The following is a 21,155-nucleotide window of genomic DNA, read 5'->3' as shown; positions in this document are numbered from 1 at the left end:
CACTCGTGGAAGAAAATGGAAACCAGTAACTTCAGCAAAAAAGCTTTTAAAAGCACAGAACAGAAAAATAAAAGGCACTGTACCCAGTGCCCCTTAAGTGGTGAACACAAAATGCTATGCTCACACATTCACAGTGATATTTTATTTGGCAAATAAATAAAGCAAAACTTCTCCCAAAGGAGTCCATAAAGGCAGTCAAGCAATAACAACAGAGCTACATGAAGATTAGCTGTATCTCAGGCTCTGAAGTTGAACAAAATAAGGACAAGAGGCACTGAAAAGCCTTGCAAGATAGCAGTCATCATTTCACTGTATGTTGTTGTCTACAGATCATGCGGGTAGCACATGGACTGCCCTTTGAAAATCACAACTTGTAGCATAAGTGCACAACAGCAGTTCCTACATGAAAAACACTGGCTAACTATCACAGCTACCCAGCCTTAAAAAATAGATGTCAGGCAAAACAAGTCTAAAATCTAGCTTTAGATTAAGACGACAAACAAACAAAACAAGCAACTTTCACTCTACCCTAGGGCAGATATTTTTTAAAAGTATTCAACAGCAAGTTTAACAATAAGTAAACAAACTTCAGCACACTGCAACCAAGTGTACTTTAGTTTCTCCAGTGTCATAAAAACAAAAATTTGCCATTTTCACTCATGTAATTATAGAATTAGTCTTCTATACACAGGTCTTCCAACAGAATTGCTGTTCTTTCTGGAAATCATAATGCCATTAAGCTTGCATTTAAGAGGGAGTAATGCTGCTTGGGGATACTGCTACATTGCAGTTAAAAGAAAAACAGTCCGAAGAACAAGAGTTTTAATAAAGCCAAGGACATCTAGGGCTTTTTGCTGATCCTGACTTAAAAGATTACTTGCACTTTGTGGCACTCCTAACAAGGCAGATGCCTTGTAAGTCTTACGCTGCTTGAGACTAGTGTAACTGCACACGGTGACACTGGGGACTTGAAGCGCCAGCTCTGTCTGCAGCCATTCTCTGCAAAACCAGACCCCCCTCGCCACGCCACGCCACAGCCAGCACTCGAGGGCCCACCGCTGCTGCTTTGGCACCTCAAGCTGTCCAGCAGCAAAACTGCTTGTCAGTATGTTGTAATAATCTGGCTGACGTGTTCTCAGAAAAGCAAAAAACCCATACAATCAACCGAAATCTTAGTATTATTTTCCTTCAATTAACCGTACATATTTTGTACTAAGTAAAATAAAAATAACCCTCTCAGTATGTTACTCCAAATTATAGCTTAGATTACAAACAAACCAGCCAACCCTAGAACTACTATGAAAGAAATACTGTCTTCTCTGCCTACATTCACAGGACTTTGACAACACCAAGATCAATCCGTTTTTCTACAGAACTACAGTGCGGTGTTACTCCTCCAGATACAATTGTTATGTGCTTTGAAAAGCATAAGTTAAAAGCCTGCTTGGGAATTTCAAGCTCCAGCCTTAAAAACACCAAAACAATTATTAATGAATAATAAAAGCAAAGGAAGGGTTTCCTTTTGTAACACATTATTTTTTTCTTCATGCTACCTGCTAATTCAGAAGAATCTATTCTCTTTCCTTTTGTTGGTCTCCTTCTGTTATCTTCAGTTTTGTTTTCCCTGCATTTTTCTGACCCTACAAACTTGCTTTTCTGTGTTTCCCTTTCATTGCATCTTCCCCTGAGCCAGGCTTAATAATTGCTGTCTTTCTTGCAAGCAATCATTTTTTTCCCCCCAAAGTGCTAAATGAGCGCTTTTACTCTGCTATTACCCTGCTTCATTTTAAATGGGAAGTGCAGGTAAAGACACAGTTCTTTCAATCACTGTAGCTGGTATATAATAATGCATTAAAAATCTTTTTTTTTTTTTTTTAATCTGAATACAACATAATCTAGGATTAAGTGTATATATGAAGATCTGTAAGTATAAGCCATCCTTTACTGAATTTTAAATTGGAGCCTTCTAAAAACAGGATGCAAGCAATTTGTAAACTGACTTCAGCAATTTTTCATCATTCACTTTAGCTCCCCAGTATCTACAGGCCATCCCTTTGGGAAAACAAGTTCCATTTAACTGACATGCAACAACAGCAACAAAAATAACATTGCTTGTGTATGCAGAATCTCAAACAACTACAAATGAAATAAAAAAAGGATTTCGATATATGACCACCAACTCCCAGATAGAAACCTCAGAAGTACTGCATAAAAACATGACACAACAAATGCAGATCATTACGAATAATTATTCAATAAGATATATCAATATGCATATTATCAAAAAAGCAGCTGACTTCATCCTCCAATAATTTGTTTTGCTAAATCAAATGCAAATAGCCTTTAACAACAATTTCTTTAATCTCAATTAGTTAGATAGGCAGAGAGGAGAGTCTGGACTAGCTAAACAGAACTGAAAAAATTCCATGCATTTAGAATGAAAAACCCCAAAATCTAAAGCTTTACTCAAACCTTATGAGACCAGAGCTCTTCAGGATTTACCAGTCTCCACCCTGCCCAGCAGCATCCCCAGCTGCCCTGCCCAGTCAATGGAGCATTCATAGCTTTCACTCCGCTCTCTAATTCCCTTTTACAGAAAAAAGAAACTTAGCAGTGAGGCCAATATCCAGTTCTACAATCTGTTGTTTTATGGCTCTATAGCTAGTTCCCTTCTTCTGAAAAGGCCCCAGCTTAGAGGTCTAACCCTAGTCAGTCCCACACTCCCCCAGATGAGCCAGGAATGGTGCTACACAGGGCTGGTCATGGGCAAGTTCATTGTTTTACAAAAGGGTGCCCAAATGGATCCAGTTATTATTTCACTGTATCACCCAACAGATTTCCCTTCCTCTTTATCAGGTGTTTGATGGAAAGATTGTTAAGACATCTTTCCATCTATAAGAAGCTTATCAGCTCACAATACTGCAGAGCTCAAATTAATCTCCTTGAATTAAATCAATACTGCAGCTGAGACTGGTGCTATGACATAATGAATACAGGCTGAAAGGGAAGTATAGACTGAAAAGGAAAAAAAAGTTTCACACAAGACAAGTACAGCCAGAATATAAAAGAAAGTTGCAGATACCCTAGGCCTAATTCCTTTAAACGGAAGATCTCCAGGCACCACCACCCCCCCCACACACACATTATGCTGGAGGAGGCAGACCTGCACGTGAATGAAATAGACTTTTGAGTTTTTACAAGCAGTAGACTAGTGCATCAGATGCTATGAATTACGGATCCATTAACATTACAACAGCCTGCAAAGCACCTTTCTTGAGCACCCACAGGTTAAAGCAAAGTAAATATGAATCTTCAGCAGCCTGCCTACTGTAAGGGTTAAAAAAAACCCCACCAAACAAAACCACTTTTGCTGGTAGGGTGTTGTGTCCAAAGAAATGTTGTCTCTGTTCTCAAATACCAGTTCAAACAAACTGTTCTATTGTCCCAAAAGGCTTCAGCAACAGCCACTTCTGATTTCAGAGAAAACTGTCTCTTCAGCTCCATGAAACTCTACTGAACCTAGGAACTACATAAGCCTAATGGAAACAAGTTATGGGGAAGCCTTCAGGAAGAGATTTTAAGCTGCATGTATCAACAAATCTCTGTGAGATTCAGATTACCAACACAGCTCTGATGCTGCTGCAGGCCTTTCTATTGCAGCTCTTGCCAGCACATCTCCTGAGAAATCTGCAGTTACCCTTAACATTGCCAACCTTTGACATATCTTTGAAACAGGAATGTCAGACCAATGACAAGAATGATGAAAACAGAGATAACATTTAGCTTGTGGTGGGTTTGGCCTTGTCTAATACACAGAAAGACCAAATGTGATCAGTTGCTCTGTATCTGCAGATTCCCAGTCTTTGCAATCAGGAATCCATGAGTCAACAATCCGAGTGAACTGCTGGTTGCTGTGCAAACACTTTCCCCATGCTTGGGCCGTACTTATGCAAATTCATAAACTGTCATTTCATAAGTTCACATAATCAATTCTGGCTCCTGAAGAATTTAATACGGGAATGCCTCAACAGTACAACTCAGTCAATAAAACATCACTTGGATTTACAAAACAAAACCAGTGTGCTGTCAGCATTTTGCAAAAGCATTCGAGTCAGTTACTCAAACCAAGATGATAGTTACTGCACTATCACCTGCAGTAAGTCTGCAAGACCTTCATTTGCACCAGGGAAGATACTTAAGCCTCTAAACTTTAACAGCAAGGACACCTAGAGTGCAAGGCAAGTGCTAAATCCAGCTACTCTAATTAGAGCTTACTGATATCCAAATGTGACTTTTAAAGTTGCTACGCAGTGTTACTCCATAGAGGGTAGAGCGCAGGCAGCATGGCTGAGATATCTTACCGTTATCTGAGCAAAATGAAGCACTATCTCTGTAGCTAGGTAGCTTGTGACAGTGGGAAAGCCAGAACGTTCCTACGTTCAGATACTCAAAGAAAAGCAGGCTTACACAAGTTTTACTAGAACAGCCTCTGCAGCCACCTATGGCAGCAGTGGGAGGCAGAAATTCATCAACTGCCACATTAAGAGCCATAGAAATAAAAAAAGAGAGCCCACAAAATGCATCTTTAAGGCACCTCACCACGTACAATTTAGAAAAACAAACAGCCTGGTTAATAAATTTTGTGACTCACAAGGAGGACAATAACACTAGATGTGCAAAACAGAACGTAACCATTGATCTGACAGCCCAATTCTATGCCTTGAAGAAGTCCTTGAGCTAGTTCACAGCTGGATGGTGGTGGCAGCATATGTCACAGAACAGATCACAAAAAATTTTAACAATATATTCCTGTATTGAGTTTCCCTCAAAACTGAGGCCTCCAAAACAACCCATTTTAGTTACCAGCCACCAAAAAACTCATCTTAATTGTGCATTACTCACAACCTTTTGTTGTAACTGAGACACCAAGCAGGAGGTTTGTGCAGGAAGGGGTCTCTGCCCATTCTCCTGGGAGCAGGAGGAACAGCTGCTCAAGAGGCAATTCCTATACTCTACAAGTAGAGACTAAGGCTACTCTAAGGCTTGGTCTCTGAAGGACTGGATTAGCAGTTCACAGTGCAGTCTCAGTAAGAGGATCACGAGTAATCCATGCCTCCGCACAGGAGAACAACCTATTCCACAGCTTTCTGCCTCTCAGCTGATTGTCCAACTCTGGTTCAGCCATGCTGGCTAATACATAGAAGACAGAGCCATTTCAAAATGGATGAAGCAGATTTTTTTTCCTCTTGAAGGATTAATAGCTTTTACTTTCAAACAGTTCTTCCTCCTTCATCAGTTAAGATCAGAAACAAGAGAAAGAGCAATTTATTAAAAAAGGTGCCTGGCAGGATTAAAACAAAAGCATTCTCCTCAAAAATTAGAGGGGGTGGCTGACACTACTTATCAAAGCATACTAACATTTGGGCTTGCAGCCAGCTGTGCAAAGGCATTTAGTTTTCTGTTTGGTGGTACAATCACTTATAATCTCTTCCCTGCAGTGGTTTATGAGAAAAGTGGAAGAGGTCAGCTTATGTACACATCCATCTTGGCACTTCTAGCTTGAAGAAAGTGCCAGCAGTAGAAAAAGTTAGAACAAATCTATCCCAGGATACATTTGGCATTAGAAAATGTGGCTGATTGGTTTTCTGTAGGTCCTGCGGTCTGTACTCCTCCGGGATGCCAGTGATACCCATGCTGACAAAGAAGGGGTTGGTAGGGACAGTGTTCACGGTGTGTGGAACAAGCTATACCTTTTAGAAAACCAGTTCTCTGTGTGGTAAGGGGACTGAGGATGGTTCTGTGAATCTCAGTAGTGCTTCAGCGAAAAAACTGCTGTGCGATATGACAAGAGGTCAACAGCCTCTCCTTGCCTACAGATCTCAGAGAATAAGCAAGACATTCTTAAAAACTAGAACAACAGGGGGTTCACTTACATCACTTTTTTTTTAAACATTATTGGAAAAGGAATTTGATGGTGGTATCAAATATGATAAGTCTTATAATCACTTCAAAGTCTTTAAAACATAAGCTAGCAGAAATATTTAGGCTTACCATCATTCACGTTAGCAGTTGAATCTTAATGTTTTTTCCTAGCAGAGACAGAGTAGCAATAGTTGTTTGTTCCAAGTGCATCATGGCAACCTCAACGTAGGATTGGATGCAAGGTGGATTCCCACCCCCAGAAAACAGCATGGAGTGTTTTTTGCATGTTTGTTCCCTCAGCTATCAATAGGAATGGATGGCTGCAAGTAGCTTCATCTTGTTTATAAAAAAGTTACCGGGGGCAGGCAGGAATCAAAGAAGCTGACTTCAGGATTTCAGAGAAAAACAGACCAGGCTGTGTCTGCAAGTGGATGAAGAAACCAACAATGCTGGCTTACGAGTTGGAACCTCATGATGGTCATACCGAGACGACCATGGTGTCGTGCATTAAGTACATAGAACTCTGCTCCTTTAAGTTGCATTGCAACACTAACTGAAAACCAGAGCAACGAGCTCCATTACATCATGGAGACATCTAATCCATGCTGCACTGTGCCTCCTACAAAAAGAAGTACTTTAAAAGATGCCAATCTTCCCAATCACACCAGCTGCTCTTCACACAAAGCCAGCCATCAGCAGCTACCAATTTGAACAGAATGAGAAAGCCACTGCTTGCACCCTGCAGTCAGGGGCCTTGCTACTGCCAGATTCAAGTTTCAGCACAGCTAGAGCTGAAGTGCCACAATCAGCTCAAGGTAGAACAGAGTAGAGCTGCAGAATTCACAGCAGGAGGAATACTTAAAGAAGGATATCCACCACTCATCGTGCAACAAACATAGTTACAGTAGTATTAGCTGACAGGTAGAGGGTGGGAAATGATCAGTATGTATGTTTGCAGAAAGTCAAAATAAGTATTTTTCTACTACACTTTTTTTTTCCTCTCCATAAACTCTACTAGATAGATACCAGTGCAACATCACTATTCTGAGAAAGCTCCAGAGCTGGCCTGCAAGACTCTCTATGCTCACTGGTCAATTCGGGCAATTTGGAGCAACTCCAGAAACTGTCACCGCACACTAGCGCTTACTCAGAAGTACTCATACAATTATGAGCTTCCAAACAACTCAATATTTTCCTAGTGCCCAAGTGTGTCTAACTCACATGAAATGAAAACACAAGCTAGACAGCAGCTTTTGCTCAGCAGCATATTATGACTTCACAAAATACACTTTACATACACTTATACTACAAATAGCAAAGGATGACCCATCTTAGCAGCCTGAACCACAGAATTATTAGTTTTCTGCCATTGCTGTTCCAAGTATCCTTGAATAGCTACTTCCTTCTGCACTTTCCTCTCACCCTTAAAACAAAAGAAAAAAAACCCAACAAGCACAGTGTTTTGAACAGAGCTCTGCAATTGGAACAAAAGGTGGCAGTTCAAACCCTTAAGAACACTAGCATATGCTTACAATTCTACAGTACAAACAAACTACAAGCTAGCAAAAGCATATTGAACTTGTTCTGGCAGAAAACCATGTCTCCCCCAGGGAAGAAGGCGGTAGGGAGGCCTTAGGGACAGAGATTTTGCTGTCTTCCCTCTATTGATCAGGTTTAGCGACATAAGGCTTTTCCTGTATATGCAGCTTTTTCTGTTGAAAAGCATGGCACTTGGGCCACGACACTCTGACCTTTTCTTCAGAGTTAACACCAAGATCCACAAGTCTGTCTACACTGCAAAAAGCAGCATAAGGAAGAGAGCCTTGAGCTAGCTAAAACCAAGCTGCAAGCATTATAGTTACAACACTGGTGCCCTGCAAAAGCTATTTATTGACTTGAAAGATAGGGCTAATTTACAGCAGGTACAACGTCACACTCACATGGCCAAGCAGCTTTCAAGAGTCACATCCATAGCTTGGAACAACATGATTTAGCACTATGTAGATGTAACTAAACCTGGTGCGCGTTGAGTATCCTTGCAACACAGAAAGTTGAACAGGGTAGGTATGCTAAGTAGATTAAGCTACGATGAGCTTCACAAAGCAACCAAGCCTACTTGTGAAAGAAGAATCCATCCAGAGTTACTAAATGCAAAGACATCACCTCTGGTCCAGGGAATGCAGGGATGAGTCTGTCATCTAACACAGGATGGCTGCATTCTTGAATGCACAAGCTACAACATCTGTGCCTTGTTCCACCTGCTTGGGCCATCTCCCACATCAGGTCTGCCTCTCCAGCTCTTTTGAGGTTCCAGGCATCTCTTTGCCCCAGACTCTACCCAGTCTCCCACTGCTTCCTTTCAGTTCACAGTTCTTTCACCCCCATTTGAGCCAGGAGACTTTACCTGTTAGTACACTTCTACATTTACAATACTGTTCTTGCTTTGAGGTACAGCAGTGAGCTCACATAGAGCTTTTCTCAGCCACTGACCGTGGTGGATAGACTACCACTCATGACTGTGTATTATTTCAAACATTTACTATCATATCTTTGCAAACAAATGTCCCATGCCCCCTGAAAACTGAGCCCAGGTTCTAACGTTCACTGTCTCCTCTCACAAAACCCAGGCTAAAATCCTAATTCTAGCAAGGTGAGCTGTATGCCAAGGGGAAAGGGCAACGTGACAGTAAGAGGCCAAATTAAGTCTACAGCAAAAGACATGAGAAACAGTCCTATAGCAGAACTGGAAAGCAATTACAGATCTCAGCTACTTGGGTGAGATCTACCCCTCCATGCTGTGCTTCACTACTTCCAGTCTTGAGAAGGAGCTACAGCCCAAATGAATTAGTTTTGCCAACTCACTACAGTTGCCCATTATAAAGTGTAACATGTCATCCCACTAAAGACATTAAAGGAAGAGCAGAAGACGCGAAGTCAGTATTATTCTGCATACACTACAGTCCTTTAGTCTCAGCTTTCCCTAGGAATTATTACTTCATCCCTCTTCTCAGAACTGCCTTGCCTTTTGAATCACTGGCAATTATTATTTTTAAGGGGCAATATAAAATTATAAGGATATTTACAGATATCCTTAAAGCAGACAGCCTATCATTTCTCTATTACATCTCCTCCTAGATATTTCAAGGCACAGCATGTGGAATACTGCAGAGCCATTTGCATATCAAAGATGATACAAGGAAGTTCAATGCTTTGGCTGGCGTCACGATCAATACGTGCTGTACAGTATATTAAGTTGCCTGACTCTACATCAGATCAGTGCTAGCAATTTTACCCTTTGTAGCTCAAAGTGCTGGAGACTGTCTAAAGAACCACCCAGGCATCAAGCTATCTGCATTTAGTTTACACAAAGCTGTGTCACGGTTTCCAAGAGAAGAGTAAACAAGTGCATTGGCAGTTACACCACCTACAAGAAGCTGTTCATTGGAATAGCTAACACACATTTCACTCGTCACAAAGACTTTGAAAATCCACTAGAACTCAGAAGGAAGTAGGAGTTTTTCTCCTGTGAAACTTTCTTACCGAGGAATTTCTCTATTCTGCACCAGAACTGGGAACCATCCCCTTCCATCACCAATAACTGCCCCAGTAACCTTCAAAAATGAGGACAGGTAGGATACAGTTAGTCAGAGTTTCAGCCACCAAGAATTAGAAATAGAACTTCCCTGTATCATAGCTGAGTATCCAGCCCCCTGGGTTATTATGCATGCAGAGGGATTTCTCCACCTCTGGGTTCCAGAAAGTCTGCCTAGGACTGAGCAACCTTCAGCCAACAAAACGTCACTGAAACTGGTAGATTTGTAACAGAATACTGATCAGTGTGGGCTATACTCCAACACAGCCACTAGCAGATGGACTTCTCTCTTCCACACTGCTGTTCAAAGGGTATACCATATGGGAGGAAAAAATCTCATCCAAGTAGAGCCGAGTACTAGACACCCAAACTTAGTCCACCCCTTAAGCAATTTTACACAATCTTGTGGCAAAAATACAGTAATAGAGCCCAGTCTCCTTTTATGGGAATTCCTCCCATCTGAAAAAACAAAAATCTTTGGTGAAACCCTCTAACAAATCTTAACATCACTTCCACTGAGTGCCTGACCATAGGCAGTGCTTTGCCACAGCATGTATGAAAACAAGCATTGCAATAGAGAGCTGTCTTTAAGCTGCATTCTCACCATACTATCATGTAAGACAAGCTTTACAGTTTGTGTACTTGCTCAAGACTTAAGTGTTCCTTTGCATTTTACACTCTTCAGACATTCACACCTTTGTTTAAGCAATGCTGAGAAACTCAAGTATTATGTGTAATATATTAAATGGTATTTTCTAAATATTCATGCAGTTTTACCTAATACCATATATTTTGAGCTCCTGGTTTTTTGTGGGCTGACAGTGTAATCTCAGTCTGAGCAGGAAGAACAATCAGCCTCACACTGATTCCTTGTGATTTGCATTGACATAACGCTATTCACCCATCCCAAAGTATTTTTTTCCACCCACCCCCAAGAAACAGCCATTTCTAAACCTGAAAGCCATTTTGCCACAAAGCCATCAGTAACCTCTGAGGGCTGGTGACATAGCCAGCCATACCACACCAGTTCAAGAAAACCAAGCAGGGGTGGGAGGCTGTGAAGGAAGAAAACCCTGCAGACAGGTCAGTGTCAGCCAGTTGAAGATAAAGCATCTCGCCTTTGCCACAGGAAAGGCAAGACAGACAAACTATCTTTCAGCTTAAATCAGGTATTTCCAGTAAATAAACATAAATCAGGAATAGTTTAATAGCAAGCACTATTTTAAGAATCAGCTCAGGCCCCAAGGTTAGCAATAATATTCCCCAGTTACTCTTTTCCTTACCTGACTACTCCATACCAAGGGTTCCTAAATCTCAAGGTCACGAGAGGTTTCAGATTCATATCAGAAAGGTATCTTCTTCTTGCAACAACCAGCTCAGATAAAGTACTCTGGGTAACAGAGAATAGGCAAGCACAGGTCACCACTTCCCATCCTCTCCTGCATCTGCCTTGCCTGCCGACCTAGCCTCTTCCCTCAGTCTGCCTTTGCAGCCCCTGACTGCCCCCTCACCCTGCCGAGGTGGTGATTTTTACAGCAGCTGTTGCTCATCCCCACCTTGATCCCAGTCAGGGCTGCAATTAGCCTTTCATTAGCCCTGCACCAGGGCAGCTGGGGATGTTGTTTCCCCTCCTCCAAAGCCCTGATGCTGCAACCTGTGTGTGGAAAGGAACTCAGCACCTACCATCTGCCTGCTGTTTTCTGTCGCTGAAGTTTGGTGTGCGGAGTTGGTTGACACGCTGTTAACACGACCCTGCTGTGGGTACCAGCACCTCATGCGCTGCCTTTTTGCCACCCGACCAGGACCAGCACACTTCAGGAACACAAAGTGCTCTCATCGTCAGAGTGCATTGGCATGACAAAGCTGTGGTGGCAAGAACACATCTTCTGTGGAAGAAACACATTGCAGGAAAGCCCTGAGTGAACTCCTTGTCATCTTTCATAAGCCCTGAGGCATGTTTATTGTTAGTAGAACATATAACAAGATGCTTACAGCAGTGTATGTAATTAGGAAAAAATCTCCAGTGTAAAATGTTGGTGCCATTACAAGTAAGAATCAGATAAGCATGTGTGAATCCTTGATAAACTCAGTTATCCTTATTGTTACCAACAAGGCAAATGAGAAACCTGGTCTGCTGCTGTGCAATCTGAGCATGTTCCATGGAGAGACAGTGAGATGGGCAGGGAGCCACCAGCCCTGAGAGGAGATGCTGTGGGAGCTGGACTTGCTCAGCCTGGGGAACAAACAGCCGCAGAGGGACACAAAAGCAGCCCCCCAGAAACTACAAGGGGTTTATTGAGAAGGTGGATCTGGGCTCTTTATTGAGTTGTCCTGTGGAGGAAAAGGGACAATGGATATTAATTGAAAAAAACAGGTTTTAGATAAAGAATGTAATTCTCACTATGAGAATAATTAAGGAAAGTGTTACCCAGAATCCTTGGAGGTTTTCAAGAGTGGGCAAACCCGTGAGCAGTGTGATGTGGATTCAGTGTGCCCCTGCTTTGGGCAGGAGACCCCCGAGGGCCCTCCTGGCTGGGGTGTCCCTCTGATGCTACTAACCAGACGAGTCCTGCCCGCAGCCAGGCAGAAGCCAGCCACTGGATGTCAGCCTGCGCTCACCGAACAACGCTGCTCCCACCGGCAAACAAAGGATCAAATCCCATTGCAGCAGGAAGAAACTGCAAGGACAATAATCACTGTAGGGGAAAAAGAAAGAAACTAGAAAATCAAAAGCGTCCTCCACTGCCTGCTAGCATAATATTGATTCTCCTCTCCTTCTCGTGAAAGTCAGTTCCTGTTTATTTCAGCCAGGTACACTGCAGCATGAACACTTAGGGGTCTGAATGGCAAGCTGTGTTGTTCTGAAACGAGCTTCACCGAAGAATGTGAAATGCAGAAAGCAGATCCGTGTTCAGTGTCAAAACTATTGATCTTTAACTGTCGACTTCACATTAATAGTGCTGCCAACTGCAAGCACTCAAAAGTTTTCTACAGACATCCCGTGCTCCCTTGCCATTTCTCCCTTCCCTACTTCCCCCAGATTTCATCATACAAGTCTGGGATCATTTTGTTTACCTTTGGTAGCTAGTGCTGTTAAGATTACGGCTGTCACGCTTCCCTACATTTGTAAAGGGTAGAAACTTAGATTTTCCCCTAAAAGCAGGAGAGTCTCTTGTTTTTCTCTTGTAATCATCAGGCCTTAGCAATGGGAATTTTAAGTTTATCAAACATTGTGAAATTTGTGATAAAGTAATGAAAATTGGCATACTGAAAATAAAAACAAGCACCGATTTGATTCAAGTGAATGAATGACATATTGAGACATATTGTGCATCTTCTCTAGAGTGAGAAGACCATGTCAGGCTGCAACATCTCCACTCTTCTGAGCACACACACCATCCCTTGCAAAGTGAATCTACCCAACATGCCTTCTTGGTGTAGCATTTACAGTGAAGAGATTATCCTCAGAGAGGCAATGTCCATAAAGATCAGGAATTGCAGCATTCATTGTATCGTGTCCCTGGTGACTAACGAATGAAGCCACAATTCTCCTTTGGACAACTAAAAAAAGGGTCCTGCCAATAAGTGACATAATGAAGCTATAAATCTATCTAGTCTATCTTACTAGAGTTCAGGTTGTAGCATAGGTCACCAGTGCTTGTGAGATGACAGTTTTACACAATGTGGATGTATAAAACAAGTACCTATGACACTGTGCAGACGAAAGGTGCTATAAAGCTTCATTAGATTGGAAACCATCCAACAGTTGCACATTAGAGACTGAATTCAGTAGACAAGTAGCTTTGCCAGTACAATACTTCTTCACAGCCAGATGCTTTATGAATACCACAAAATGAACCCTTACCTTACTTTCCTCAGAATTAGATTTGCAAGTAGTAAAGACAGACTTTGATGCCCCTTGAAAGCCTGCTGAGTTACGTTCTGCACAGAAGAGATCACCACAGAACAGGGCCTCTGATGGCAGCCAGGGCAAAGGCAAAGAGAAATAAACACATAATGCCCACATTCTGCCACGCCGACCCCAGACTTGCTATAACTGCCAAAAAAAGTCAAGCAGGCTGTTTTTCACCGATACTCCAAAGGTTGCCCTTTGTGCAAGCTCAAAAAGGACAATATATGTATACCTGCTCCCTGTTCTATGCATCCTACACTGAAAATATTCTCCTCTTAGTTGTTGCTCTCCATAGCTCATACAAGCTGGTTAAGGAGCAAACAGGAGCTGAAAGCAGTTATGTCTGCAAGCTTTTCTTTAACAAGCACATGGGTTAAGGATTAAGTGCAATGTCAAGGACTAAAAACACTGGTCTCACTTTGTACCACAGAAAGTCCAGTTCTCCTGGCCTGGAGCTCCTGCACTGTAAATGAAGAGGAAAGGACAGTATCTTTGTGGAGAAATGTACATAAAGCTTTTTATATCTGCTTCTTACTTACATGTAGAACTGGGTACACTAATAATTGTAAGCAATTATCTGAATGATTTGAGGAAAAGCTCGTATTTTCCAATAGCAAGTGCTAAATCTCACCTCACAATTTTCATTCATAATATCCGCAGTGCAATTTAATGTCGTTTGTGTGTTGTTTGCAAACACCTACTGCTACCTGTACTCTTCTGGTACCCGCAGCTTCTAACGTGTGACCAGGTATGGGACCCGTTTCCATTGAGCCTATCTAAAATGCATGCACGGAATTGCAAACGCCTCACCTTGGACAGCTGTGCTGAGTGCGAACAACCCAGCTCAAAAATTACACTTTGTTGGTTAAACAGGAACTGTTTGCTCACAGACAACCCTGCCAGAGGTCTTTGCAAATGTAAGTACGGCTCGCCCTAAAATGTTTTGTCACTCGACCTCCCCAAAATCATGAAATTTTACCTCAAGAAGTCAGTTTTTGAGGCCGAACTGACAGCGTGGAAGCTGACCACCACCACCACTTTCAGCCACAGGCATGTTTAACATTGAGTGGCACACCCTCCCGCTCTGGGGGGGGGCGGGAGGCTCATCCCACCGGCTCCCCAGGCGTCCCCCGCCCCGGGCGGAGGCAGCGGAGGGCCGAGCTGGCGGACCCGCGGCCCGCACCCACGGCCCGGACCCGCGGCCCGGCGGCCATTACGCCGCCGCCGGCCCTCTGCCCGCCCCGCGCGCCAGAGAACGCCCGATGCTGATTGGCTGCCGCGCTGGCGGGCGCTCGGTCCCGCCCTTCGCCGCCGGCTGAGGCGCTGAGGCGGGAGGAGCCGCAGCCTCACCCCGGGCGGGCTCTGGGCGCCGCACGTAGGCTTTGGTTCCCCAGACACGGCACCCTCCCCCGTTCTGTGGCTTCAGAAACGTGCTTGTTCGTAAGAAATTAAACAATTTTTCTCCTTCACCCGATTCCGGGAGCGAGGCGCTCCGCGACATGGCAGGGAGTCCAGCGCCTGCAGTACCACTGTTAGAGCCAGAGAGGGATCAGCGGGACACCTTCCTCCAATTCTCGTACTTTTGTTGTCCCAAACAGGGCTGTGCAATAAGCCAGTCTTCACACACCGAGACGAGATACTGTTTTATTTCGTTTCTGCGCAGAGACGGGTGCTGGGTGGTAAATCCACAAAGCTAGCACAACTACCCAAGTTTTCTCTAACTTTTATACATTGCAGTTAACACCCCACACCTATCTACTACTTAATCATTAAATGAGCTAAGCATACTTGTTTCTTACCAGTTCACATCATCTTTGCTTAAATTTAAAGGTACAGTATGATTTTACCTTAACTACAGCTACTCAAGGCAGAGGAGGGGGGGGTAGTCTTTCTAGTTTTTAATTGAGGCAGCAGTCACAATCTCCCCCTGCCAAGATTAGCTTTCCCCTACTTTCCTTCTTGGCAGATCCTTAGAAACTTCATGGTTTACTAGTCAAGACATGTATCACCTTGTATCCTGTTCCTGGACAATTTGTCATCAGCCATCTGTTAACCAAACAAGGCATAGATAGAGCAGGGCTTTGCAATGGACGTTCTATAGCAGCACCAATTTTAGATAACTCTGAACATTTAGCAGAGCCTGAACGTCATCGTCTGCAGCAGCGCTCGAGGGACGGGGCACCGCGCTCCCTCCGAGCCGGGGGAGGCCCCAGCCCCAGCCTTTCCCCATCGCCCCGTTTCAGCCCGTGGCTCTGAGCCGTGGTTTCAGCTTGAACACGCCCCGTACCAGCACACACGATGGGCGAGAGTCTCTCTTCGACACGCAGCTAAAGCCCGTATTTAGTTACTGGGGATTTCTCAGTTGTTGGATAGCTCTTGCAATGAAAATGATTTATTCCAGCGAGTCACAGATGGCTCACCCAAGGAAGTATTTTTAATATCTAATACATGGTGTAATGTTATGGCAGGAAAATGTAGGTCAAGATCGCACATCTAATCCCATACATAGCTTGCTTATACTACACAAACTTAACAGCAATTCAAAGGCTATTAGCTTTATTAACAAGTAACAAAGTTTACGCAGGTAAAAAATGTCTAAAGAATGAATCCTGTGTAGGACTATTTCCCCGTGCCAAATCACTCCCTTTAAATGAAAAATTTCTTGTTTTGAAGAAGGATTACTTGTTTTACAAACATCTATTACAGGAAGGGCTGTGTGTTCAGGGAGCGTGTCGAGGTTTCCTCCTGTCAGCTTTCCCTGGTAGCAGCCAAGAGGTTACCTGACCGCCTTTCAGCGCTATTCACAGAAGAAATCGATGTCCTGAAAAAGAGAGTTAGAAGGAAAGATGTTTTGAGATTTCTGAAGGATTAACATTCATTTATCACACACACACCCCCCCCGCCCCGAAGGTACATGAATAGATGCAAACACAGAATACATTATAATATACTCAAAGTATTCTGGAAAAGAAAGAAGTATTTTGACCCCTTTTGCATAGCTGGGGTGATTTGTTCCTGCCATAAATTAAATTTTTGAAGTGAATTAGGCAATACCACCTTCTCTCATCATTTCAAATGATTCCTTTTTCTCCCTTTTTTGTTTTGTATTCCCACATCCATACCTGGATTTATTAGTCATATGTAACCCTTTATCCTTAAACAGTTCCTAATCACGCATGAAAAGGATGCCTTAAACAGACTGAGGCTATGCAATACACTTGCTACAGAGAATCATGACTAGAAAATAAATGCCAGTGTTTTGCTAGAAAACTTCCAACGTGGGATAGACTTCCACAGCATATTGCTTTCATCTAACTTCCTGCTATTATCTTATATGGCTACATAGATCTCTCTTCTGCTGCAGGGAATTATCACACTGAGGTGCTCAAACATTTACATTAGACTGCATATCACATATAGCTGTCCACTGGAAGCAGAAGACAGGGAGCTGTTTCAGAACAGATGCTTGCTGGTAGTGAAAGTACTCTCATCTTAGCTAGCAAACGGCCAATTTTGAGTGATCGAGGGAAGGCAGGCAATCCACCACCGCTTTGTAGTACACACAGTCTACTGTGTTGAGTCTGTAGTATGCAGTGCAATTCAGTGGTTCAGAAGTAGCAGCACCGGGGGGGGGAAAAAAATTCTCCTAAGATTTATTGCTCAAACGCCGACCAACAGACATGGATTACCCAGCATTGCACAAAAGGACGCTGAGAGAAGATCACAGGCAGAAACGTTTATTAACAGGGTCTGTAGCTAATGGCATACATTGACTCCGACAGTGAAAGTTACTTTTTTGGTGGGGGCAATAAAAGGAGGGTCAGAGACACAGAGGCCCCCAGGCTGATGTCCTCTTTCAGGCTTCTCCAGTGCAGTCGGTGCCCCCCATAATACTTTTCACCATCAAGTTCCCTACCAGTCCTTCCTCCATGCAAAGCCATTTGTATGTGCCACTCACGGCTTTGATCAGGGACAGGTGCCGCATGCTGATTAACTGTTAAGCTTTGAGCATCATCAGGTCCCCTAATATCAATGGCAACCTCTTCCCAAGAGAACCTATCGTAACACCAATACTGGGCTTTGCAGGTGCAAGGCCAGGAAAGCAAAGCAAAAACATTGCCAGCGCCTTGGGTGAAGGTTACAGAGCTGCGAGTGAGAGACCGGCTTCTGACTTGCAGATGGAAAGCTGGTGGCATTAGAGGCATCTGTGGTGGCGTGCAACACTAGCTCTATATAAAACAGCACCTTTAAGGGCTATTTCTGGGGCAAGCAGCATGCTTGACCCATACACAGATGCTTGACCCATACACAGATTGGTCAAGATCAGCTGCAGACTGTTTTAAATGGGAACTTAGGAAGAGTCAGATCCTTAAGGTGACATTTGCAACATACGACCGAGAGCAGTAGGACAAGGAAAAGAACGTATCTGTATCGCCCTTCATTTTTGTAGCAAAGTTCCTGCATAGCGAGAATGTGAGATAAGGGTGAAACAACTGTAGAAGTCTGTGTCGCTAGTTTTGCGAAAGAAAATTACTTCCAATTAAAGTTCTGCATTGCAGCCTGACAACAGCCCACTCTGGACCCCGAGTCAGCCTGCAGGCTGAAACATCGCTTTAACGTACCTCTGCTTCCAGTTCAGCTTGCCATGCAGCAGACTGGCTGTCATATTGTTGAGAAAAGAGCTTAGAAACATATTTTAGTCATTCTTTCATGTTCTGTGACTAATTAATTGCTGCAATGCTTCTGGGCCAAATTGAGAATAACCCAATGTAGTGTCAAGAAAAGCAATCACTTATCCGAGATTCACGTTTCCTGAAATAAAGCTTGTCTGACACATAATAACGCAAATCTTAGCGACTATTAATATAAAACAAAATTCTTCCTTTCACTTATTTCCTCTGTGTTAGCGAAACCCATCTAATAATCTGGATCTAGGCTTAAACACTCCATATACAATTTCAAGATTGACACGCTAACTGTATTTTGCCATATGCTTCAGAACGGCATATAGCTAAATATTCAATATTGATGAAGACAGTTACTGGAAACCTACCACTCAATTTGTTTTAAGCATAGAAATAAGCTACTAGTATGCATTAATTGTAAGCCAAAGTATACCAGCCTCTGAGAAAGGACCCTCCTCTCCCACAGCTCTGTGTAGTGTTTCAGATCTTCAGCAAAATTATGAATTGTCTGGCGCATGGGACACTACTGTACATGATCAGGGACAATCAGCCTTTCAGAAATACAGCCTACTTACTCACAGAACACTAACATGTTGCCAATAGCTTTTTAATTCAGCTTTTTGATGTACCAATAACTTTGTTATGAAAAAGCAAGCATGCTTTCAGTAAATCAGTTCTGCATGACGGTGTCCATCTATATATAAAATTAATAGAAAGCGCACTTGTACACATTACTGAAGTACGCAGCACAATATCCAGACTCTAAAAAAGAAAGCTTCCTGTAATGTATCGCAAATGGTTTGGGTAAAACTTACATGGCCTTGCAGGAATACTATTAAAATCAATAGGAACTCTAATAGGATCGAGCCCTTAATGCAACATTTGTAACGTCTGCAATATCAGAGCGTATGTTCAGATTTTATTGAGGCTATTTGCCTGTATAAAGGCCCAAAGATTGGATCCCTAAGCATCTGTGATATGCTACAGTCAACTGCCACAATTATGATTTGTTTTTACAGCAAATTAGCATTACACAGCCAAGTATAATTATGTAGCCAGCTGGGTTTTTGCAAATTCCTTACCGTTGTAGGAACAGTCTTATTTGCTTCTTGATAGACATGTTGTTCTGAGACTAAACTGCTAGGGAAATAACCAACTGTCCCCATATGGTCTTCATACTGTTCTCCATAAACCTTGAAGCAAGGAGATGTATGATTAGGAATACTTAGAACAGTCCTCATCTGGTTTGAGCTAGTTCATAATTTAGTCAAAAGCAGTTACTAATAGTATTTCTTACTCTGGTTTCAGATTTCCTAGTTTCCAATTAGCTGGCACATGAAACGAACCATTAACACAAGGAGTAAACTAATACCACCTATAGTTTATCTTGATTTTTTTTTTTTTAATAAATGCAGCTAATATTTATCTTTGCTTCCCTTAAATTTAAGAGTTTTATGACCAACTGTGTTAACAGCTTTCTCCTCCATAGTTTCAGCAAACAGACACAGAAAAGAGCTGTTGAGCCCTTCTGTTATGGTTCAGTTCATAATTAAGATATAATTATTGAAGATATTTCATAAAAAAAAATTAAATCCCTCAAGACTCCTCAATCAGTTTAAGCTTAAACATTCACTTTGAAAACTAAGTTGCTGCTCTAAAACCCACAATAGTGCAGCGTTAGCATCTATTTCTTGACAGAAACGCATGTTAATCTACTTCTGGTTTGCTCATATACACAAGAATCTCCTCTTACACTTCCAGCCCAGAATTCTCCAGAGTCTTTTTCTTTCACTAGTTTTGAGTAAACATAAATCAACTGCCCTTTTTTAATATTAATGAATCTGCAGTCTGGAGCATTATAATCCTCTTCTGCTCTGGCAAGGGAAATGGTGTCTAGAAAAAAAAAATAAAAGAATGAGGTGGACAAATTTAAATAGATATATACTTTTATAGAGAGAAATGTAAATACATGTGTGCTTGCATGCATACATGTAAAACCACTTCTACAGATAAAAGTAGGTTATCCTGAGATTAACAAAAGTCTTCAAGAATTTGTTCCGCTCATTTTTCTGTTCTCCAGTAAGCAAAGTAACAGCTTAAGAATGCGCCCTTTCATCATAGTGGAAGTTACAATCCCTCTCTCTACATTTACCTTTCACTTGAGTGAAGAACGCTCTTTATAGAACCCTTTTTGCAGTAAAGCTGCGTGTGACATTCCCCGTAAACCCTCCACTCTGCTTCTGAAGTTGACAAGCCAATACAAATATAATGGAGCTAAATGAGCAGAGTTTCCCCTCGCATTACCACATCCAAACTCCGCAGTCATTGTTGAGACTATTTTGCCCTCAAAATTAAAGCAAAATTACTTACAGACACAGTTGTCATCAGCACACAGCTTCTTGCTGGCAAGCTTGTCCATAAAGATTCCAGTTACAAGAGGACACATTAATCCGAGACACAAAAGTAAAACAACCAAATAAACACGTCGTGTCATTTTTCTTCGCTGCAGCGCTTGCTGAATGCGCGCCGGGTCCGGCGATCCCCGTCTTTTATGGAAGAGGCAGACACCTGGACAAACACGCGAGGCCAATGGGGAGGGGTCGGGGCAACATTCCACCCCACCAGAGCCGCAGGCGGGAGGAAGACCTCAGGGTCCACTCATGAAACCGAATCCCTTCCCAAAGCCATTCTGCATTAACATTTCAATCAGCAAATGTATTGCTTAAACATTTTAAGCCTTCCTGTAGTTGTCCGTAGTCTTAATCTTACCTCAAGCAAAGTTTGAGAATGAAAATTAAGTCAGACCCTGGTAAGCAGCAAAGGAAATTACATCCTTCCAAATCCTCAAGTTCTTCATTTTCCTAAATGCTCACTGGCAAATGTAATCTTCCCTGGATCATAAACCCTCTGTGGCAGCGATTTCCCCATTATGGTCTACAGAAAGGACCTACTAGGACCCTAGCACATGGGTGCAAATGTAAACAAACCATTTGGGAGTTGAAACACAGTAAAAATGCTTTGCACGTCAGCAATTTAAATTTGA

General features: G+C 42.6%; 1 protein-coding gene across 1 annotated transcript; it reads right to left on the bottom strand.

The window, feature by feature from the left end:
- Positions 1-16,197: 16,197 nt before the first annotated feature.
- OTOR (otoraplin) lies at positions 16,198-20,606 on the bottom strand. Its single transcript, XM_009487513.2, has 4 exons — positions 20,483-20,606; positions 19,866-20,005; positions 19,195-19,305; positions 16,198-16,248 (listed from the first exon to the last, which is right to left on the bottom strand). Exons 1-4 carry the CDS (start codon positions 20,604-20,606, stop codon positions 16,225-16,227), a joined length of 399 nt encoding a protein of 132 aa, XP_009485788.1. The 3' UTR covers positions 16,198-16,224.
- Positions 20,607-21,155: the final 549 nt, after the last annotated feature.

The sequence above is a fragment of the Pelecanus crispus genome, chromosome 3, assembly GCF_030463565.1.
Source record: "Pelecanus crispus isolate bPelCri1 chromosome 3, bPelCri1.pri, whole genome shotgun sequence".
In the NCBI taxonomy this organism is placed as follows: Eukaryota; Metazoa; Chordata; class Aves; order Pelecaniformes; family Pelecanidae; genus Pelecanus; species Pelecanus crispus.
The sequence above is the reverse complement of the archived record's forward strand: the minus strand, read 5'-3'. Positions and strand labels throughout refer to the sequence as shown.